This window comes from Amblyraja radiata, chromosome 24 (assembly GCF_010909765.2).
Source record: "Amblyraja radiata isolate CabotCenter1 chromosome 24, sAmbRad1.1.pri, whole genome shotgun sequence".
Classification (NCBI taxonomy): domain Eukaryota; kingdom Metazoa; phylum Chordata; class Chondrichthyes; order Rajiformes; family Rajidae; genus Amblyraja; species Amblyraja radiata.
In genome coordinates, this window is record NC_045979.1 from 28,570,168 (window position 1) to 28,594,866 (window position 24,699).

The following is a 24,699-nucleotide window of genomic DNA, read 5'->3' on the forward strand; positions in this document are numbered from 1 at the left end:
TCTACACTAGTCCCACCTGCCTGCATTTGGCCCATATCCCTCTAAACCCGTCTAATCCATGTACCTGTCTAAATGATTCTTAAATGATTCAAGAGTCCCTACCTCAACCATCTCCACTGTCAGCTTGTTCCATACGCCCACCACCCTTTGTGGAAAAAGTTACCCTTCAGGTTCCTATTAAACCTTTCCCCGCCCACATTAAACCTATAATAATAATAATAATGGATGGGATTTATATAGCGCCTTTCTAATACTCAAGGCGCTTTACATCGCATTATTCATTCACTCCTCAGTCACACTCGGTGGTGGTAAGCTACTTCTGTAGCCACAGCTGCCCTGGGGCAGACTGACGGAAGCGTGGCTGCCAATCTGCGCCTACGGCCCCTCCGACCACCACCAATCACTCACACACATTCACACACAGGCAAAGGTTGGTGAAGTGTCTTGCCCAAGGACACAACGACAGTATGCACTCCAAGCGGGATTCGAACCGGCTACCTTCCGGTTGCCAGCCGAACACTTAGCCCATTGTGCCATCTGTCGTCTGGTTCTCGATTCCTCTAATGTGGGCAATTACCCAATCTATTCCTCTCATGATTTTGTACACCTCTATAAGGTCACTCTGGCACTCCTCCTGCTCTCCATGGAATAGAGTCCTAGCCTGATCATCTTCTCCCTGTAGCCCAGGCCCTCGAGTCCCGGCAACATCCTCGTATATCTTCCCTGCACCCTGTCCAGCTTGACAACATCTTTCCCACAACGTGAGAACACGGGCGTCACAGTGGGGGCAGCGGTAGAGTTGCTGCCGTACAACGCCAGAGGCCCGGGTTCCATTCTGACTATGACTGCTTGTCTGTACGGAGTCAAGACGTTCTCTCCGTGACCTGCATGGGTTTTCTCCAGGATCCCTGGTTTCCTTCCACACTCCACAAGAAGCATGGGGTTGTAGATTAATTTGTTTGGTATAATTGTAAAATTGTCCCTAGCTGTGTGTAGGATAGTGTTAGTGTGCAGGGATCGCTGGTCGGCGAGGACTTGGCAGGCCGATGGGCCTGTTTCCGCGCTGTATTTCTAAAGTAAACAAACCATTAAGCCCAAAATTGAAAAACAATAATCTAAATGTGATCTCACCAACATCTTATATACGTCCGACTGCAAGTTACTTTGAGTTGAGTCGAGAGATTATAGTGCAGAAACAGGCCCCCCGGCCCACCGAGTCAGATTCAGATTCAGATTCAAACTTTATAGTCATTGTGCAGTGTACAGTACAGAGACAACGAAATGCAGTTAGCATCTCCCTAGAAGGGCGACAAAGAATATGAGCAATAAATAAATATATTTACGGGCATAGTCACAGTAGTGCAATAATTTTTTTTCTGGTGGAAGGAGTGTCCGGGGGGGGGAGGGTGATTGGCAGTCACCGAGGTACAGTGTTGAGTAATGTAACAGCCACAGGGAAGAAGCTGTTCCTGGACCTGCTGGTCCGGCAACGGAGAGACCTGTAGCGCCTCCCGGATGGTAGGAGGGTAAACAGTCTGTGGTTGGGGTGAGAGCAGTCTGCACTAACCAGCGATCCCTGCACAGTAACACTACCCTACACACACTAGGGACAATGTTACATTGATACCAAGCCAATTAACTGACAAATCTGTATGTCTTTGGATTGTGGAAGGAAACCGAAGATCTCGGAGAAAACCCACGCAGGTCACGGGGAGAAGGTACAAACTACCTACAGACAGCGCCCGTAGTCAGGATCGAACCCGGGTCTCTGGCGCTGTAAGGCAGCGACTCTACCACTGCGCCACCATGCCGTCCTGCTCTAGTTAACTGCAGCAGGCTCTTATCTTCAGTTGCACTCTTCCCACAGGCAGGAGAGCTTGCAGTGACTGGTGATGGCTTTGCAAGCTACGGGGAAGGGGGAGATCTAAAATTATCACAAAAACCCCCCACCAAAAAGGAAACTCTATATAAGCAGGATCATTCCGTCATGCCAGGATGGGGAGGGGGGGGGGTTAGAAATAAAGATGGAATTCAATTTCCATTTAACAAAATTAAACAGAGCCGCAGAACACAGAGTTTTTGTTTAAACTCCGCTACAAGAGGTTTGTGTAGACTCTCGGCTCCAGAAATAATCGTTACCATGTGCAACCAGAGACGATTCAAGTAGAGGTTGGTTATTTTTCCAATTTAGAGTAATTTGGGGGATAATTAGATCTCCCCACCTCTCGGAGCTGTGGGAATACCTAAACCACACAAACTGCAGCAGCTCCGGAGAAAAGTCCACCTGCCATTCTCCAAGGCCCATTAGATCTGGGAATAAAGGCCAGTGATGCTTGTCATAGAGTCATCCAGAGTGGAAACAGGCCCTTCGGCCCAACATACCCATGCCGACCAACATGTCCCATCCACACTAGTCCCACCTGCCTGCATTTGGCCCATATCCCTCTAAACCTGTCCTATCCATGTACCTGTCTCAATGTTTCTTAAATGTTTTGATGGGTCTTGCCTCAACTTCCTTCATCTGGCAGCTCGTTCCATACACCCACCACCCTTTATGTGAAGAAGTTACCCCTCAGGGTTAAATCTTTCCCCCCTCACCTTAACCCTGTGACCTCTGGTTCTCGATTCCCCAACTCTGGGCAAGAGACTCTGTGTGTCTACCCGATCTATTCCTCCCGTGTACACCGCTATAAGTTCACCTCTCATCCTCCCGTGCTCCATGGAATAAATGTGTGAAAACGTTACCCCTCAGGTAGCCCAGGAATATTTCCCCATCCCCTGGACCCCACCCCGTCCATCCAAAATTGGGCGGTCAGGGTGGCGCAGCGGTAGAGTTGCTGCCTTACAGCGAATGCAGCGCCGGAGACCCGGGTTCGATCCCGACTACGGAGTTTGTGCAGTCACCCCGTGCATACACCTTGAATCATTTAAAAGAGGGAGAACCAAGTCTATTGTCGACCCTTCGAATCATTAGCTACATAAAGAGGCCATTCAACCCATTGAATCTGTGCTGTGTCTCTTGAGCGGCAATCCGGTCAGCCCCATTTCCCCCACTCTGTCCTTTTCTGAAATTGTTGTGCGTCTCCGCTTCCATCACGCTCCAAGGACAATAACGCTCACCACACGATAAGCAAATCTTCCTGACAACCCCCCCCCCCCCCCCTCCCCCCCGTATCTGTGGCCAGAACTGGATGCAGTGTTAGATCAATTAGTTTAGAGATACAGCGCGGAAACAGGCCCTTTCGGCCCACCGGGTCCACGCGACCAGCGATCCCCGCACATTAACACTATCCCACCCCCCACTAGGGACAATTTTTACATTTACCAAACCAATTAACGTACATACCTGCATGTCTTTGGAGTGTGGGAGGAAACCGAAGATCTCGGAGAAAACCCGCGCAGGTCACGGGGAGAACGTACAAACTCCATACAGACAGCACCCGTTGTCGGGATCGCACCTGGGTCTCCGGCGCTGCATTCGCTGTAAGGCAGCAACTCTACCGCTGTGCCACCATGCCGACCTAAGTTACAGTTTAGTTTATTGTCACATGTACTGAGGTACAGTGAAAAGCTTTTGTTGCGTGCTAACCAGTCAGCGGAAAGACAATACATGTTTACAATCGAGCCATTTACAGTGTTCAGATACATGATACATGGATGTAGCCTAACCGGATCACTAGTTCATAACTTTTAGGAGCAGAATTAGGCCATTCGGACCATCATGTCTACTCCGCCATTCAATCATGGCTGATCTATCTTTCCCTCTTAACCCTATCCACCTGCCTTCACCCCATAACCTCTGACACCCTCCGCCTTAAAAATGTCCATTGGCACCCACAGCCGCCTGTGGCAATGAATTCCACAGATTCACCAGCCTTTGACTAAAGAAATTATTTCGGTAAAGATTGTAAATTATCCCTTGTGTGTAGGATAGCGCTGGTCTATGGGATCGCTGGTCAGCAAGGACTGGTTGTTCCGAAGGGCTTGTTTCCGCGCTGTATCTCTAAACCAAGCTGAACATCAGATCAGTCTACACCACCACCTCTACCCCTAGTTCTTGATCTCCTCAGCCGCCCGTACTCCAGCCTTTTACACTTTTAAACCCTCTTTACACCACCCAACCCTCAATGCACAGTAAGCATTACCCAGCTACTTGACTACAAAAGCTGGACTCGAAAAGCTGGAGTAACTCAGCGGGTCAGGCAGCATCTCTGGAGAGAAGGACTGTGTGACGTTTCGGGACGAGTCTGAGGAAGGGTCTCGACCCAAATCGTCACCTCTTTAAATCTTCGGTTTAAACCAGCAACTGCAGTTCCTTCCTACACAATACTTGACTACAAAGATTCTCTGAACAATAGCAGATTGCTTTATCCTACCTAAGCCAAGATTCAAAGGCGTTGTTGCACCATCTCTTGCCACCTTCGTTTGGGCAATTGTGGCTTGTGTGCCTGACTCGCAGCGGCATTATGGTGGATGCAGCCGAGAGAGAGAGAGAGAGAGTCGAGAGTGTTTTATTGTCATAGGTTCCAGATAGAACAGTGAAACTCTTACTTGCAACAGCACAACAGAATATGTGAACATAGTTCACTGTAAACAATATAATAAACGAGAAAAAAGTTCCATATACATACATAGATATACACCATATATACACATATGTACACACACATATATGCATATATGCTCTGTATATGTGTGTGTGTGTATATATAGCTGCCACAGGTCAGCTAAGGAGGCGGACAACAAGCCAGCTCTCACATCACGAAGATGGCTTCGGTTTTGTCTATTTGCACTATTAAAGTCTGTTTGTTTTAATGTGTACACACACACACACACATATATACACACATACATTATGTACACATATATATATATATATGTGTGTATATATGTGTTTGTGTGCGTGTATATATATGTGTGCGTGTACGTGCGTATATATGTGTGCATATATATACACATGTCTGCATGTATATATGTGTGTGCGTGTATATGTGTGTGCATATATATGTGTGTGTGTGTGTGTACACATTAAAACAAACAGACTTTAATAGTGCAAATAGACAAAACCGAAGCCATCTTCGTGATGTGAGAGCTGGCTTGTTGTCCGCCTCCTTAGCTGACCTGTGGCAGTCCAAATACAGTCGGGCGTGCTACTAGAGAGAGGGGGACTGGCCGTCCGAGATGCTTTCTCCAGAGTTGCATGTGCAGAACCTGAGTGGACCGCAGCAGGGTGCTGGCTCAGCTTTGTCACGGCCAAGCGGAGACCAGCCAAGGTTTTCTTTTTAGAGATACAGCGCGGAAACAGGTCCAGGTCCGCGCCGACCAGCGATCCCCGCACATTAACACTATCCTACACCCACTAGGGACAATTTTTACATTTACCAAGCCAATTAACCTACAAACCTGTACGTCTTTGGAATGTGGGAGGAAAGCGAAGATCTCGGTGAAAGCCCACGCAGGTCACGGGGAGAAGGTACAAACTGCCTACAGACAGCACCTGTGGTCGGGATCGAACCTGGGTCTCTAGCGCTGCATTCGCCGTAAGGCAGCAACTCTAACACTGCGCCACCGTGACCTCCGTGGTTCTGGAGCAAGGCCAGAACGTCGCAGGGCACGGCATCCAAAGTAACCTGGGTTGGGGTTGAATCCTTGCCAGTGGATGTGGCTCCACATGGCTACAATTGCAACCCTTAAAGGATGGCTGTCATAGCAGGGAAAAACCAACCAGCCTGGGCTAGGAAAATGCTTCCACTGTATTAGTGTGTCTGCAAGGTATTATCCCCTCTGTCCACACCAACAACACAGACAGCACCAGCCATAGACAGCGACTAAGATCCCCTTCCTCACACTTATTGAAAATATTGGGTTAGGCGAGGTCAGACTTGGCTATGATTTCTCAGAAGAAAATTTCTTGTCCTTAAGCAAGGTCACAAGCGCGCAGAGAAATCGCCCATCGACTCCAGCCTGTTGTGTGGGGAATCCATGTGGGAACATCTAGCCACACGTTGGGGTGGCACATCGGTAGAGTTGCTGCCCGACAGGGCTCACAGCGCCAGAGACCCGGGTTCGATCTCGACTACAGGTGCTGTCTGTACAGAGTTTGTGCGTTCTCCTCCTGACCTGCGTGGGTTTTCTCCGAGATCTTTGGTTTCCTCCCACACTCCAAAGGCCTACAGGTTAGTAGGTGAATTGGCTTTGTATATATGTAAAATTGTCCCTGATGTGTGTAGGGTAGTGTTAGTGTGCGGGGTTCGCTGGCCAGCACGGGCTTGGTGGGCCGAAGGGCCTGTTTCTGCGATGTGTCGCCAAACAAAAAACTGAACATAGAATGTATCAGTACAGCACAGGAACAGGCCCTTCGGCCCACAATGTCTGTGCCCAACATGATGCCACGGACAAGTCTTATGTTCCTGCACGTGGTCCATATCCCCCCATTCCTTGCATGTCCATGTGCCCATGCAAAAGCAACATATGCCATGATTGCATCTGTCTCAACCCGCACAATGAATTCAACCCTTTTCAACCGGTACGGTGACGCTAAAACCTCCTTAACTAGATCATATTTTCACAAGGTTCATATTGGAGGTTTACCGTCTTCACTTTAAAACTAAAAGTAACTAAATATGGGCACACACATCCATGCTGGTGCCAACTCATCTCACTGGTGGGGTTTTGGGCAGAGATGTTCCTCTGGCTTTCAGTGGGTGTAAAGGTGGCACAGTGGCGTAGTGGTAGAGCTGCTGCCTTACAGCACCAGAAGCCCGGGTTCGATCCTGACTACGGGTGCTGTCTGTGCGGAGTTTGTACGTTCTCGCCGTGACCTGCGTGGGTTTTCTCCGGATGCTCCGGTTTCCTCCCACACTCCAAAGACGTCCAGGTTTGTAGGTTAATTGGCTTCGGTAAAATTGTATTGGGATACTACTAGTATACAGGGTGATCGCTGGCCGATGCAGATTCGGTGGGCCAAAGAGCTTCTTTCCGCGCTGTATTTCTAAAATCTAAAGTCCAAAGAGTGTTTCTGGTTAGTAAGTCGTGAACCTCTGAACCTAGACTGGATGAAACACCCCCATGCCCCAATCATTAGTTTAATTTGTTTAGTTTAGTAGTTTATTGTCACGTGGACCGAGGTAGAGTGAAGCGCATTTTTTTGTGGAGTGCTATCTCGTCAGCAGAAAGACTATAGACAATTACAATCGAGCCGTCCACAGTGTGAGTTAGGAGTGTGGAGCGATTGCAATATGTGATTGTAGATCTGCTTCTGTGTCTAGCAAGCAAGTGGGTTGGGCCTGGGTTGGGTGCCATCTTGAAAACAGATAGTCAGTAATATGAAGCTGCAATTCAATCCTTATTCTAGGAAAGGACTACAAGATGGATTTATGAGGAGTAGCTGAATTTGTAGCCAGCCTCTCTGCTGTCACTAAGCATGCCTGTGCTCTTAACATCTCCTGTCCAACAGCTATCTCTTTGCCTCTTTCCCCCTCCCACCCCACATCCCTTCCACCTCTCCCTCCCTAAACACTGCCATCATGTGGCCCGGTGGTACAGCTGCTTCTTAGCTTCAAGCCCGTTCCCACTTCCCGCCCTTGCCCGTATTTTTACCTCTCCCCGGTAACAGTGAGATGAGCGGTGTTATCAAACATTGGGACTGAAGACCTCTGAAGAGGATGTGAATCTAGACAGGGATTGCCTTGACTCGTGTTCAGTGGGACACCCGCACACGTAGGACTAGATCAATTAGACTAAATAATAGATGGAACAATTGACTTTCTATCAAGCCGAAGCTACCTGCATGTTGTACAAAACCATGTAGATGGGATTAAACGGGTTAATTCAGAATCAACAATACCACTGATGATATAGATTACTGAAGAGGAACATTTAAAAATGGGGAAAGACAAAAGGCTGGAGTAACTCAGTGGGTCAGACAGCATCTCCGGAGGAAAGGAATAGGTGACGTTTCGGCTCGAGACCCTTCTTCAGTCACTCCAGCCTTTTGTGTCTAACTTCAGTGTAAACCAGCATCTGCAGTTCCTTCCCACACACCAGAAATGCTGCCTGTCCCGCTGAGTCACTCCAGCATTTCCTGTCTATCTTCGGTGTAAACCGGCGCTTGCGGTTCCTTCCTGCACAAAATGGAGAATGCCTACTCTGTTTCATTTCCCAACCCCAGAGTAAGTATCGGTAGTTTTCTCAGTGTTTGGGTCCACTTTGACGAATTCTGCCGTACAGCCTGGCTTTCTTCGTGCATGTTGCCATTCCCGCTTTTCCCCCTCTTCAAGAAAGAGCACCTTCTACCATTGACTATTGTACTCTCTTGCTTGTTGACCCACGAGCTTTGGATGATCATTTTAACCGGACTGATTCTCCCTTGGAATATGTGCAGCAGAAAAAAGCAGCTGCACATAATTTCAAACGCTGGCTTTACTGGAGTTTGCCTGACTGGATCCATCAGACCTCATTTATTACATTTCGGTTTCTCTGGAGAAGTTTTGGGCAATTGGCTCACAGGAGTAGCTGGTTCCCGGACTGGAGTGGAAATTCTTCAGTCAATCAGGTTATAAGCAGTTTACAGGACTTCCTTCACGCCGAGCACTGCTATATTTGCACCAAGCCCTTTCTGGCCAACTTAGACTGTGCCAATTGTTAGGGTATGAACCACCAGCAAAAGAAGGGTTCAGAAACATGGGATTCACTACTTGAGATGGAGGAATGGAGGTCACTGCAAGCAGGAACAGCGGAATTACAGATTAAATAGAATTAAGGCGGCACGGTGGCGCAGCGGTAGAATTGCTGCCTTACAGCGCCAGAGACCCGGGTCCGATCCTGATTACGGGTGCTGTCTGTACGGAGTTTGTACATTCTCCACATGACCTGCGTGGGTTTTCTCCGGGTGCTCCGGTTTCATCCCACACTGCAAACACGTACAGTTAATCGTAGGTTAATTGGCTTGGTATAAATGTAAATTGTCCCTAGTGTGTGCAGAATAGTCTTAGTGTGCGGGGATCGCTGGTCGGTGTGGTCTCGGTGGGCTGCAGGGCCTGTTTCCGCGCTGTATCTCTAAAAACTAAAACTAAACGAAAAGCCTTTAAACATCTTCATGGAAACTTAGTTCACTGCGGCCAACCCTATCTACTGTCACCTAATTGTTAAAGAAACTTAGGATGAAGTACTAATGCCATCTCTGAAAAGGGGAAGATCTTTCATTTCCTTTTACAATTTTGGATCATACCACAAAACCTTACAGCCTTTCAAAATATACATTTTGAATGCAGTCACTGATGGGATGTAGGAAGTTTGGCAGGAAATTCTGCAGCTAATTTATTCACGGGCATGTTTCCAAGACAGCAACGAATTGCTGACCTGGTTTTTTTTTAATGATATTGGTGAAAAATAAGTACGGGAAAATCAGGATGTAAGGTTGATTTTTTTTGCGCGGAATAAACAAACGATAAGAATTTTTCCAGCGCCGTCAATGAAATGTCACTTAAGCTTTGAGTAAGGTGGCACAGTGGCACAGCGATAGACTTGCTGCCTTACAGCGCCAGAGACCCTGGTTCGATCCTGACTACGGGTACTGTCTGCACAGAGTTTGTACATTCTCCCCGTGACCTGCGTGGGTTTTCTCCGGGTGCTCCGATTTCCTCCCACATTCCAAACGTTTTTTGACTGTTGTGGTAGACAAAAATGCTGGAGAAACTCAGCGGGTGAGATAGCATCTATGGAGCGAAGGAACAGGTGATGTTTCGGGTCGCGACCTTTCTTCAGACCCTTCTTCAGTCTGAAGAAGGGTCTCGACCCGAAATGTCACTTATTCCGCTGAGTTTCTCCAGCATTTTTGTCTACTTCCGATTTTTCCAGCATCTGCAGTTCCTTCTTAAACATTTCGTCTACTTGACTGTTTTGGTAGTACCTGCCTCAACTATCTCCTCCAGCAGCTTGTCCCATATATCCACCACCCTTTGTGTAAAAAAAGTTGCTCCTCAGGTTCCCATTAATTCCTCCCACACTCCAAGGATGTACAGGCTTGTAGGTTATTTGGCTTCAGTAAGAATTATAAATTGTCCCCAGTGTGGAGAATAGTGCTAGTGTGAGGGATCACTGGTTGACACGGACTCAGTGGGCCTGTTCTCGCACTGTATCTCGAAACTAAACCAAACCAAACTAAACCACACTAAACTAAAGGGCGGCACGGTGGCGCAGCGGTAGAGTTGCTGCCTTGCAGTGTTTGCAGCGCCGGAGAACCGGGTTCGATCCCGACTACGGGTGCTGTCTGTACGGAGTTTGTACGTTCTCCCGTGACCTGCGTGCGTTTTCTCCGAGATCTTCGGTTTCCTCCCACATTCGAAAGAGTCACAGGTTTGTAGGTTAATTGGCTTGGTGTTTGTGTCAATTGTCCCGATTGTGTGTAGGATAGCGTTAACGTGCAGGGATCGCTGGTCGTCGCGGACTCGGTGGGCCGAAGGGCCTGTTTCTGCGCTGTGTCTCTAAACTAAACTAAACCAAACTAAACCATGCCAATCCAAACCAAACATGGAAATTCCTCTCTGGTCTTGTTAGTGGATTTCTTGCTAGTTATGATTTATTCTCTGACTCCCCCAGTGGTCGCTCTAAAGATGCTACGGTCTGTGTTACAGTATCGGAAAATAGCTGTGAGGGACATGTCCATTGCAAATGTGGCTTTGAAAGCCTTGTGATGTAATCAACATCTCAGTTCATTGAGCTGTGTGGATATTGCCTGCCAAAAAGAGATGATGAAAGTAATGCCACAGTAATCTTGATTAAACCGTGGTGCAGCGGTAGAGTTACTGCCTTACAGTGCTCGCAGTGCCGGAGACCCGGGTTCGATCCCGACCCCGGGTGCTATCTGTACGGAGTTGGTACGTTCTCCCCGTGATCACGTGGATTTTCTCTGAGATCTTTGGCCTCCACCCACGCTCCATAGACGCATAGGTTTGTAGGTTAATTGGCTTAGGTTTGTATACTTGGTGTGAGGGTAAATTATCCGTAATGTGTGTAGGCTTGTGTTAATGTGCGGGGATCGCTGGTCATTGTGGACTCACTAGGCCGAAGGATGAAAAGTGCTGAATGTTATATCGAGTCAAAATGAACAGAGATTGGATTATATTGCCGCACTTCAAAAATTCTTATAGTTGACAGGCCCTCTCATAGATGAACTGAGGCCCAGGCCAATTTCAATTTTAGAGGCCCCCAAACCAAGATCAAGCAGAGGCACCTCAATTTTAGAGGCCTACAAATCAAAATCCCTTTGAAGCAAACAGGCATGAGGCCCATGCCAAATGGCACTCGTTGCCCCCCCTCCGATAGGGCCTGATAATTGATACCTTGGAACCCTGAAAAGAAACGTGGGTTTAATTGTAAGGATGCAATTAAGGGTAACAACTGGTAGAGCTGCTGCCTTGCAGCGCCAGAGACCCAGGAACGATCCTGACCTCGGGTGCTGACTGTGTGGAGTTTGCACGTTCTCCCTGTGGGTTTACTCTGGGTGCTCCGGTTTCCTCCCACATCCCAAAGATGTGCGGGTTTGTAGGTTAATCGGCCTGGTGTGTAGGGAGTGGATGCGAATGTGGAATAACATAGAACTAGTGTGAGTGAGTGATCAATGGCCACAATGGCCACAGGAAAGGTGGAGCCCATAATGGTCCATTGTTGGGCGTGGAAGAGGATAATGAAGGGATACGAACAATGAAACTAAAAGAACAACTGCGGTGGGGGAGGGATGGAGAGGGATTGGACAGACTAGAGGCCGGAAAAATGTTCCTGATGTTGGGAGAGTCCAGAACTAGAGGTCACAGTTTAAGAATAAGGGGTATGCCATTTAGGACCGAAATGAGGAAAGACATTGGTGCAGAATTAGGCCACTCGGCCCATCGAGTCTGCTCCGCCATTCAATCATGGCTAATATTTCTTTCTCTCCGAAAACGAATTTGTCCTTGAGCATTGAAATGTCCTTTGACCAGTTCCATTGGCACACATGATCACACATGATCACACATGATCACACATGATCACACATGATCACATCATCAATGTGCACAGTTTGAGCCACTTCAGCCCAAATACCATAAAGTAAACCAATACAATGCTGCCTCAAACCTGCATTTCTCATTCTTAATAAGTTCATAACTTCTAGGAGCAGAATTAGGCCATTCGGCCCATCACCTCTACTCTGCCATTTAATCATGGCTGATCAATCTATCCCTCTCAACCCTGTTTTCCTGCCTTCTCCCCAAAACCTCTGACACCCGCACTAATCAAGAAATACAATCAATAATGAGAAGCAAGATGTGTCGGAAGGAACTGCACACGCTGGTTTAGACCGAAGATAGACATAAAATGCTGGAGTAACTCAGCGGGACAGGCAGCATTTCCGGAAAGAGGGAATGGGTGACGTTTTGGGTCGAGATCCTTCTTCAGACTGAAGAAGGTCTGAAGAAGGGTCTCGACCCGAAACGTTACCCATTCCTTCTCTCCAGAGATGCTGCCTGTCCCGCTGACTTACTCCAGCTTTTTATGAGAAGCAAGATACCGTCCAACAGTGCACTGTGCAGTTCCTGACTGTCCATTGCTCTGTTTAGTTTAGTTTAGAGATACAGCGCGGAAACAGGCCCTTCGGCCCATTGAGTCCGCGCCGACCAGCGATCCCCGCACACTAACACTATCTATCCTACACACATCTGGGACAATTTACAATTTTAACGAAGCCAATTAACCTAAAAACCTGCACGCCTTTGGATTGTGGGAAGAAACCAGAGCACCCGGCGAAAACCCACGCTGGTCACACGGAGAACGTACAAACTCCGTACAGACAGCACCCTGAGTCAGGATCGAACCTGGATCTCGGGCGCTGTAAAGCAGCAGCTCCTCCGCTTGGCCACCGTGCCGCCCGCTTGTAGTGGAGATCATTTGTGTGCATCAGAGAAGTTGCGGCAATGATCAAAGCCAATGAGCTTGAGTTATGAACACACATTTGGACACAAAGCTCACAGATAGGAAGTAAGTCACCACCATTAGCTTTCATTTAGAGAAACAGTGCAGAAACAGGCCCTTCGGCCCACCGAGCTTAAGTGACATTTAATTTAAAGTGACATATAATGAATGGAACCCGCGTCTCTGGCGCTGTGCTACTGTGCCGCCCAGAGTCCCACACTCTGAAGACATGTAGGCTAATTGGCTTGTGTAAATGGAAAGTTGTCCCTAGTGTGTGAGATTGTGCTAGAGTACGGGGTGATCGCTGGCCGGTGTGCTCTTGGTGGGCTGAAGGGCCTGTTTCCACGCTGTATCTCTAAGGTCTAAATGCGACTGGGCTCTCGGGGATTATGCCCTGTGAATAACGTGTGTGCTGGAGGCTTACTGCCCTTGTACCGGAAAAGGCCTGGTTAAATCACTCCCTGGGGTATATGTACACCCTTTATAAACGGGACATCAGATCTCAGTCAACTGAGATCTGTGAGTGTCTACAGTAACTGCCCTGGTCCATTTCACCTGCAGTGATTCACAGGGAGCCCGTGCACAATGCAGTGTGTGCCCAGACACCCCACTCAAGGTGTTCACATGTCCTCTTAACACAGAGTGCGAAATACCGAGTTGTTTTTTTTTTTACAGATTCCCGTGATTTATTTGCCCTGTAATTTTATCTTTGTCTATAAGCAAAAATATTGCGCTTGCATCAATAAACACTGCCGCAGTGTGGAATGGGAAATATTTGCCTTACAAGGAGCGTTCTTGACGGGGGCCAATACCAGCGCAGCAGATTAGCAGCAGCAGCAACACAGTGAGCCTGTGTTCTGGGAGTAGTGGGGAATTCCGTAAACAGCATCGGAGCAGAGCTCACAGCTGGGCTGTATGTTGGCCACGCAGTTAGTGAGGAGCTCACCACCCCACTGGGTCACGCAACCCCCCTCATACGCTAACTCCCTTATCCTGTATCTACACACTGTAAAATGGCTCAACTGTAATCATGTATTGTCTTTCCGCTGACTGGGTAGCTGGCAACATAAGAATCTTTTCACTCTGCCTCAAGACACGTGACAATAAACTAAACTAAACTAAAACTAAACTAGACAGGCACAAAATGCCCCTGAAAGAGTGGAGAGGATGTTTCCACTTACTGGGAGAGTCTAGCACCACAGCCTCAGAATTAAAGGACGTTCCTTTAGGAAGGAGATGGGGAGGAATTTCATCAGTCAGAGGGTGGTGAATCTGTGGAATTCATTGCCACAGAAGGCTGCGGAGGCCAATTCAATGGATATTTTGAAGGCAGAGGTAGATAGATTCTTGATTTGTACGGGTGTCAAGGGTTAGTGGGAGAAGGCAGGAGAACGGGGTTAGGAGGGAGAGATAGATCAGCCATGATTGAATGGCAGAGTGGACTAGATGGGCCACATGGCCTACATCTGCTCCTGTCACTTATGAACTTATGAAAATGCTGGAGTAAATCAGGCAGCATCTCTGGAGTAAAGGAATAGGTGATGTATCGGGTCGGGACCCTTCTTCAGACTTAGCTTATCCAGCCCTAATGGCCAATCCTGTGCATTTACCACCACATCCTCAAAACACTTCATCGGTTTAAGGTGAGGGGGAGGACATATTTTGTTTCTGTTTAAAGATACAGCGTGGAAACAGGCCCTTCGGCCCACCGAGCCCGCGCCAACCAACACTGGTTCTATCCTACACACTGGGGACAATTTACAGAAGCCAATGAACCTACAAACCTGCACGTCTTTGGAGCGTGGTAGGAAACGGGAGCACCCGGGGGAAATTCACGCGGTCACAGAGAGAATATCCAAACTCCGAAAAGACACCATCAGTATTCGGGATCGAGCCCGGGTATCTGGCGCTGTAAGGCGGCAACTCTACTGTTGCGCCACCGTGCCGCCCAGTGTTCTTATTGCCCCTGTCCCACTTAGGAAACCTGAACGGGAACCTCTGGAGACTCTGCGCCCCACCCAAGGTTCCCGGAGGTTTTCGTCAGTCTCCCTACCTGCTTCCACTACCTGCAACCTCCGGCAACCACCTGCAACCTCCGGGAACCGCACGGAAACCTTGGGCGGGGCGCAAAGTCTCCAGAGGTTTCCGTTCAGGTTTCCTAAGTGGGACAGGGGCATATCTATCCTGAAGGTGAGGAGGGAAAGATTTAATAGGAATCTGACGGGGCAACTTTTCTTTTAGCTTAGTTTAGTTTATCGCCATGTGTGCAGTGAAAAGCTTTTGTTGCGCGCTAACCAGTCAGCAGAAAATCTGTACATGATTACAATCGAGCCGTCCACAGTGTACAGATATATGATAAAGGGAATAACATTTAGTTCAAGATAAAGTAAAGTCCAATTAAAGATAGTCTGAGAGGCAGATAGTAGCTCAGGACCGCTCTCACACTAGTTGATAGGATGCTTCAGTCACAGTTGCCTGATAACAGGTTTTTTCACTCAAACGGTGGTAGGTATATGGATTGAGCTGCCAGAGGAGGTAATTGAGGCAGGTACTATCCCAACGTTAAAGAGACATTTGGACAGGTACATGGATAGGATGGGTTTAGTAGAGGGATATGGGCTAAATGCAGGCAGGTGGGACTCGTGTACATGGGGCATGTGGGTCAGCATGGGCAAGTTGGGCTGAAGGGCCTATTTCCACACTGTATGACTCTGTATGGCTAGGATACAACTTGTTCTGACAAAGGTTCATGAATCAAAAGACTGACCATCTCTCGTTCCACAGACTTGCTGAGCTACCTTTACATGTTTCTGTTTTTGTTTCACATGCTCAGCATCTGCAGTTTCTTAAAAGAAATTCTAACCCATTCTTTCTTGTGCATTTTCCTACGCTGGCTGTGCAGATGTGTACCGGCAGTACTGTTGTCGGCCTAGGCCCACCTACAATAGCTGACGTTCACCAATGATACAGCTGTATCAACGAGTAAAAAGCTTCCCCGTGAACCTGTAACATCCACATTTATTGGCAAAATGCATGGTCAGTTTAATAGTTTAGTTTAGAGATACAGCGCAGAAACAGGCCCTTCGGCCAAGCGAGTCTGCACCGACCAGCGATCCCCGCACATTAACACTATCCTACACACACCAGGAACAATTCTTACATTTTATACCAAGCCAAATTAACCTACAATCCTGTACGTTTTTGGAATGTTGGAGGAAACCAAAGATCTCGGCGAAACCCCATGCTGGTACCAGGGAGAACATACAAATTCCATACAGACAGCACCCGTAGTCAGGATTGAACCTGGCTCGCTGGCACTGCAAGGCAGCAACTCTACCGTTGCGCCACCGTGCCACCCTTGGTGAATTGGGGTACGGATGCATGAAACTTTAACGTTCCCTGTCATGAACCTGTGCGGCCCATCAAGGTAAAGCATTTACTGACCCAGGCTGCTCACATTTTGGTTATGTGGCTGGCAAGAGAATGCTGGCTTGCCCTAGCCAAATTGAGAAGAAGAAAGTATCTCGACTGCAGGGGTCAATTGACTCAGAGCCACATCTTTCACAGCTGATTAGTTGTAACCTCGGAGTGTACAGCATTGACCATGGAAAGAAAGTTGCTGCAAACTACATCTCAAGTCATTGGAATGACTGCAGTCCTAAAGGACTCAGCACTAGTCCATTTCCCCATTTCCTTTGTAGGAAGGAACTGCAGATGCTGGTTTCAACAGAAGATGGACACAAAAAGCTTGAGTAACTCAGCGGGACAGGCAGCATCTCTGGAGAGAAGGAATGGGTGACGTTTCGGGTCGAGTCTGAAGAAGGGTCTCGACCTGAAACGTCACCCATTCCTTCTCCCCAGAGATGATGCCTGTCCCGCTGAGTTACTCCAGCTTTTTTTGTCTCTCTTCCCATTCCTTTTATTTGGCTTATTCGTTTCTAACCCAGCTATGAACTAGTAGAATCCAAGGTGGGAGAAGGTCGTGGATTAAAGTACTTGAGATCCCATCCTGACACCGGTTCCACCACAGATTTTCCAGCAACGGGTGGTTCGATACCTCCTTGAATCCGGACAAAATTAAGGGAACGCACGTGAAATATCCCCCGGAAATCCCCCCGAAAATGTGGAGCCCAGGCCGGGTGAGGTGGCCGATCTCGACCTCGTTGTGACTTCCATGACGATCAGCGGGTCAACTATCCCCTCCCCCCACCACCCCTGTAGACGAGGCTCTGGAACTTCAGCCCGGCCAGAGCCGGCAGATCCGTTTCCCACAGCCGACATCCACGGCAGACTTTGCGGGCCAGTATCTCGACACCCCACAAACCGTGACCTGTGTAGAAGCGGCAAAACAGATAACAGGGCAAGGCTCTGGGACCAAGGGTGCCGAAAAATCAGTGGCTGACCTTCAGTTCCTTGTACCATCACTGGACAGAATGCTGGAAGACAGCACACCAACATCTTCAAGAGAAATTGAGGACAGGCAATAAACATTGGCCTTGATAGAAACACCTATATTCTGCAAGAGAATATGAAAAAGAGACACTGGGCTTGATAGGGCCAACAAGCCAAATGCACACTCCCCTCGTTTGTGACCCCCCTCAGTTCAGTTGGTGTAAACGTAATGAATGCTTTGCTGAAGGATCTCAGAATCTGGCGCGACATTTCCCCGTGCTTTTAGACGATTCGTTTTCAGAAAGGTCGAAGGTGGCAGGTGGGAGGAGGTGGACAGCGGTCGGGGGGAATGCGAAAGTATTCAAGTTGCGTCCAGCGGTGTGTCGCCAAACATCGGGCAGAAAGAAACGGTGATCGCCCTCCCTTACTAATTTGAATCCATCAACGGTAACAGCAATTGAAAAGAATTCCTCCACCCTTCTCCGACTTTGGATATCGAAGCGGAGTCCAAAATATCTGCGGCACGGTGGCACAGCGGTAGAGTTGCTGCCTTACAGCGCCAGGGACCCTGGTTCCATCCTGACTGCGGTTGCTGTCTGTATGGAGTTTGTACGCTCTCTCCGTGACCTGCGTGGGTTATCTCTAAACTAAACTAAACTGAAAAGTCTTGGAAACTAATTTCTTTGCCACAACCCAGGGCAGCTACATCCATTATTCACAGCTCCATACTGTAGATCCACTTGATAGTTGCATTGGCACCATGCCAGGTTGGTTCACATCCTACCCCAGTATTTATGTCAACCCTGCATCTCATCAGCGCTTCTGTCATAAGTCACAGGAGCAGAATTAGGCCATTCAGCCCATCGTGTCCACTCCACCATTCCATCGTGGCTGTTCTATCCTTCCCTTTCAACCCCAATCTCCTGCCTTCTCTCATAACCTTTGGCACCTTTACTAATCAAGAATCTGTCCTTCCAAAGAGAATAAGTTAATTTCTATTGAATGTAATTGAAGATGAACGTCTATCCTAATGGTTATCAGTTTCTCATCCAGAACTGACGCGGATTATTCTTCTGTATTGTGGATTTAATGTTGTATAAGGTTGCTGCCATTTTCCCTACACTACAGAGCCTGCACCCCAAAAAGTAATTACTCAGTCGTGTGAAATTTGAGGATCAGATGCTGAGTAAATGCAAGTCACCCCATTTTTACTTACATGAAGCAAAAGCCTACGGTTTTCATTCATTAACCTCTGCACTCAGTAGAAATCACTTGAAATCAGCCTAATTTATAGTTACAATGAATCGGTGCAAAATTAACTTCCAAGTTCCAAAATGGAGCAATTTGTATCTTTACCGTATTGCGTTTTCAAACTAATTGCTGCCTCCAAATTAGCAGGAAGCTGCTGGTTCAGATACGAGGAGCCATCTTCAGCATGTCAAAGCCGGGTTAGAGTAAGGACATTATTGACTGATGGGCAAGAATCAGAAGTATAGACCTCTCTCGCTTTTAAGTGTTATTTATATAGAGGTTCAGCGAATATCAAGTCCCCCTTTGTAAAGAGAACTGGTCAGCAGGGAACTTGAGGGCCGTGGACTTCTTGTCTTTCACCATTTTTTTTAAGGAATGAACACTAGTCACACAGGCACTTATGCGGAAAATATTAGAAGAGCAAACAAGACTCAATTAACTTGAGTCTTTGCTTCAAGTTAATCCCCCAAGAACATTTGCAGCCAACTCTGACCAGTTTTGTTTTCTGACCAGATTCCTTTGAATTTCAGACTTTTTTTATTGAAGGAAAATATTCAGTAGGATTAATGGGATTCCTGAAAAGTTATTTATTCTTGCATGTTTGAAAAAATTCTCACCACTATTGATTGCATTTTGTTGTGTCTGTCCAGTGAAACCTGCTTAGAAATGTTCCCTTGCAATGTTGAGCCAATCCTCAAAATGTTATTAACTCCCCAGAACTAGAAGGGTGCCAAGAGTTACGGGGAGAAGGCAGGAGAATGCGGTTGGGAGGGAAAGGTAGATCAGACATGATTGGATGGCAGAGTAGACTTGATGGGCCGAGTGGTGTTGCTCTCCTCCTGGACCATTCAATTTGAATTGGACTATCAAAATCATTCGAGAGGCATCGTCAAGTAGGTCAACTATCAGGGGGGCACGGTGGTGCAGCGGTAGAGTTGATGCCTGACAGCGCTTACAGCTCCAGAGACCCGGGTTCGATCCCGACTACGGGTGCTGCCTGTACGGAGTTTGTACGTTCCCCCCCGTGACCTGTGTGGGTTTTGTCAGAGACCTTCTCTTTTACTCCCACACTCCAAAGACGTACAGGTTTGTAGGTTAATTGGCTTGCTAATGTTAATGTGTAAAATTGTCCCTTGTGTGTGTAGGGTAGTGTTAGCGTGCGGGGATCGCTGGTCGACACGGACTCGGCGGGTCGAAGGGCCTGTTTCGGTGCTGTATGTCTGAACTAAGGTTAAATCTATCTAATCGAAATAAGTGTGACTCGTATTGTAAACCAGGCAGACATTCGAGTCAGAGTTTCAGCTTAATCTTGATGTAGGCCTGATAAACCAGGTGCCTGCTCAGTCAAGGTATTGCCCCACTGTAAACGTGAAGAAGGTGCAAATGTACAACAGGAAGTCAATGTAACCCCCTCACCCCCCCCCCCCCCCCCCCCCCCCCCCCCCCGCACTCAAGTATGAATTGTTTGAACTGTGATAATCTGGGCAGGTTTCACTGTTGTGATTAACTGAATGAAAATGTTGTGTTTGATCCCATTAATGATGTGCTTTTCTTGAATCCAGGCAATGAATGTGGTAAGTATCTAATTATTTTGCCCATTTGTGTGCATGTTCATGCATGTCATTTTTTTTTTTAAATCGAACCTCTCTCGCCCAGGTCACTTCTGGGACTGCTTCTAAGACCAAGCCAATTGCAAAATACGTTGCATCATTTAGCTGACCTGTTAAAAAAAGTTCCAAGATGCAGCCTGAAAATCCGTTTCTAAAACCACCCTCCCATGTATTCTGATGCACGGACTTTCATTGAGACCCAAGTAATCAAAACTTGACTCGGGAAGTTTCCTTGCGATCAGTGCTCGACAATAATCCAATTGGAAGGACGATTACTTCGATGCAAATACCACAAAATTGGCCAATTTATTTAATCCAATTTATTTAGTGAAGCAGCACCTGATAAGGGTTGGAATAATTTATAGTCTCTATTTGTCCTTTTGTGAGACGGAAAGGTTTGCGTAGTGGGAACATTCCAAGAAGAGCTTTGATCTAACCTGGGCTGGAAGAGGTTAATCCATGTCTGTTTGTTTTATGCTGTGTTTCTAGATAGAGAAACTATCCCTTCTCTTTTGCTCTCCAACATTACAAAGAAATGTAAAAGTCGCCATGGATAGTTGAAAATATTTTCAGTGACTGGTCAGTGAGGTCTTGAAGGTAGTGGGTACATTTGGAGAGCACGGTGGCACAGCTGGTAGAGCTGCTGCCTTACAGCTCCAGGGACCCTGGTTCGAGTGCAGTCCCTGACTACGGGTGCAGTCCCTACGGAGTTTGTACCTTCTCCCCGTGACCTGCGTGGGTTTTCTCCGAGATCTTCGGTTTCCTCCCACACTCCACAGACGTACAGGTTTGTAGGTTAATTGGCTTGGTAAATGTAAAAATTGGCCCTAGTGGGATAGTATTAGTGTGCGGGGATCGCTGGTCGGCGCAGACCAGGTGGGCCGAAGGGCCTATATCCGCGCTGTATCTCTAAACTAAACACAAGAATCTTGGAACCTGATTTTATTTTGATACAATACAGGGCAACTACATCCATTATTCACAGTTCTATAGATCCACTTGAAAGTAGGTCGGTACGTTCATATCATACTCCAGTATTTATGTCTACCCTGCATCTGAAGAAAGGGTCTCGACCTTGAACGTCAGCCATTCCTTCTCTCCAGGGCTGCTGCCTGTCCCGCTGAGTTACTCCAGCATTTTGTTGTCTATCTAGATCTCATCAGCTCCGCATAGTTCAAGGCTTCTGTCGTAAGTTCATAAGTCATAGGAGCAGAATTAGGCCATTCAGCCCATCGAGTCTACTCCGCCATTTAATCATGGCTTGAGCTATCCTTAGTGGGTTGTGGGTACGTTAGGAAGGCCCAGTGGCACAGCCGGTGGAGCTGCCGCCTCAGAGCACACGTGACCCAGCATCAGTGCTGACCTCTGGTGCTTCCCAAGTGTATTTTACACAGTGGCTCAGCTGGTAGAGCTCACAGCGCCAGAGACACAGGTTCGATCCTGACCTCGGGTGCTGTCTATGCAGAGTTTGCCCCTTTCTCCCTGTGATTGCGTGGGTTTTCTCCGGGGTGCTCCGGATTCCTCCCACGTCCCAAAGATGTGCGGGTCTGTTGGTTAATCGGCCTCTGTAAAATTGCCCCTGGTGTGTAGGGAGTGGATGAGAAAGTGGGATGCCATACAACTAGTGTGGATCAGTGATCGATGGTCAGCATGGACTCAGGTGGCCGAAGGGTCAGTTTCCATGATGTATCATAGAAACATAGAAACTAGGTGCAGGAGGAGGCCATTCGGCCCTTCGTGCCAGCACCGCCATTCATTGTGATCATGGCTGATCGTCCCCTATCAATAACCCGTGCCTGCCTTCTCCCCATATCCCTTGACTCCACTAGCCCCTAGAGCTCTATCTAACTCTCTCTTAAATCCATCCAGTGATTTGGCCTCCACTGCCCTCTGTGACAGGAAATTCCATAAATTCACAGCTCTCTGGGTGAAAAAGTTTTTTCTCACCTCAGTCTTAAATGACCTCCCCTTTATTCTAAGACTGTGGCCCCTGGTTCTGGACTCGCCCAACATTTGGAACATTTTTCCTGCATCTAGCCTGTCCAGTCCTTTTATAATTGTATATGTTTCTATAAGATATCCCCTCATCCTTCTAAAGAATCATTGGAACTAAGAACTCATTAAAACTAAAACATCCGTCCTGTGATCATGTGGGTTCCTATTTCCTTGATGAATGGGTGGGTGCACTAATTGATTGCTGTAAACTATCCCCAGTGTGGGTGGACGATTGAATGAATGGGAATATGGGCAGTATAGGTAATAGGGAACTTTAGTGGAGGACTTGGATGGTGGCTTGAGCCAGCACAGCCTCAGAATTGAAGGACGTTCCTTTAGGAAGAAGGTGAGGAGGAATTGCTTTAGTCAGAGGGTGGTGAATCTGTGGAATTCATTGCCACAGAAAACTGTGGAGGCCAATCAATAGATATTTTTGTTAAGGCAGGGATAGATAGATACTTGATTAGTTCGGGTGTCAGGGGTTATGGGGAGAAGGCAGGAGAATGGGGTTAAGAGGGAAAGATAGACCAGCCATGATTGAATGGCAGAGTAGACTTCATGGGCCGAATGGCCTAATTCTGCTCCTAGAACTTACGATCTTGATGGTCCGAGATAGCTTCCTTCCATGTCTTAAGGCAAAAGCAACTACTGGATGAATGGTCCATGATAAAAGTATCTACTTTATGTTAGTCACCTAGGAATATTAGTCATTCCTGGGATGGATCCTTTGATATTTGGGGTTGATGGAAAACATAAGAACAAGAAATGGAATCGGGGCAGAGCCCAAAAGCCTGCTCCACTGTACGATGTGTGTCTCAGTTCCCAGTCCAGTTCAGTTTACTGTCACGTGTACCGAGGTACAGTGAAAAGCTTTTGTTGCGTGCTAACCAGTCAGCGGAAAGACAACACATGATTACAATCGAGTCATTTACAGTGTGAAGATACATGATAAGGGAATAACATTTAGTGCAAGGTAAAGCTAGTAAAGTCCGATTAAAGATAGTCCGAGGGTCACCAATGAGGTAGAGAGTAGTTCAGGACTGCTCTCTGGTTGTGATAGGATGGTTCAGTTGCCTGATAACAGTTCCTGGCTATTTTGCCCATCCTCTGATTCCACTGCTTTCCAAAGGATGCAATATTTTTCAGCCTTGAATCTATTATTTGACTAAACATGCGATCTATTCCTCTCATGATTTTATACGCCTCTATATCCTCCTGCGTTCCAAGGAATAGAGACCCAGCCTACTCAAACTCTCCCGATAGCTCAGACCCTCAAGTCCTGGCAACATCCTCGTAAATTTCTCTACCCTTTCCAGCTTGACAACATGTTTCCGAAAACATGGTGCCCAGAACTGAACGCAGTTGCAGGAAGCAAGCTCTCATTGAGACATAGAAACATAGAAAATATATGCAGGAGTAGGCCATTCGGCCCTTCGAGGAAGCACCGCCATTCAATATGATCACGGCTGATCATCCAAAATCAGTGCCCCATTCATGCTTTTTCCTCGTATCCTTTGATACCATTAAACCTAAGAGCTAAATCTAACTCTCCCTTGAAAACATCCAGTGAATTTGATCTTATCATCTCATAGAAACATAGAAACATAGAAAATAGGTGCAGGAGTAGGCCATTTGGCCCTTCGAGCCAGCACCGCCATTCAATATGATCATTGCTGATCATCCAAAACAGTACCCCGTTCCGGCCTTTTCCCCCATATCCCTTGCTTCCCGTAGCGCTAAGAGCCAAATCTAACTCTCTATTGAAAGCTTGGCTTGAACATTGCGAATAATAGAAAGTCCTCAGAGACTTGCAGCTTATAACATCATCAGATCTGTTCCTGCAGCCCCTGAACTGCCAATGTTCCAGTCAATGGTGATCCCAGGATATCTCCTCCTGTCAATCCCTCTCGGATGTCTCCTTGAGATCACCTCTCGATCATCCAAAGCTTAGTGTGTACAGACCCGTCTCAGTCCGTCATAAGACATCCTATTCACCCCAGGAATCAATCCAGGGAATCTAGACTGCATCGGCACCAAAGCCAGTAAGTGCAGAGTCAGAGATGCAACACTATGAATGAGGTCTGGCCAAATCCGATGTAATCACAGCAGGTGGATACAAAATGCTGGAGTAACTCAGCGGGACAGGGACCATCTCTTACATTGACACCAAGCCAGGCTGTTAAGGTCTGAAGAAGGGTCTCGACCCGAAACGTCACCCAATCCTTCCCTCCGGAGATGCTGCCTGTCCCGCTGAATTACTCCGACAGTTTAAACCAGCATCCGCAGTAATCTCAGCAGAGTACTCTAATTTAGTACTCTAAGGCCCTTGTAATGAGGTCTAACATACCGACGTCACCCAATCCTTCTCTCCAGAGATGCTGCCTGCCCCATTGAGAAGATACTCCAGCATTCTGTGTCTGTCTTCGGTGTAAACCAGCATCTGCAGTTCCTTCCTACACATAGTATTTGGCTTCCTAACTGCTTGAAGTCGCTGCATGCTTAT

At 47.4% G+C, this 24,699-nt stretch overlaps 1 protein-coding gene across 12 annotated transcripts in view; it reads left to right on the forward strand.

The window, feature by feature from the left end:
- Window positions 1-24,699, forward strand: part of tead3 (TEA domain transcription factor 3) — a 231,197-nt gene that overhangs the window by 156,579 nt on the left and 49,919 nt on the right. For 7 of the 12 annotated variants that reach the window (XM_033042769.1, XM_033042778.1, XM_033042772.1 and 4 more), the window contains one exon: window positions 20,154-20,165. The exons of the other annotated variants lie outside the window; for them this stretch is intronic. In XM_033042769.1, coding sequence (XP_032898660.1) covers window positions 20,154-20,165 — 12 coding nt within the window. The remainder of the gene's footprint in view (window positions 1-20,153; window positions 20,166-24,699) is intronic. 12 annotated transcript variants of the gene reach the window in all.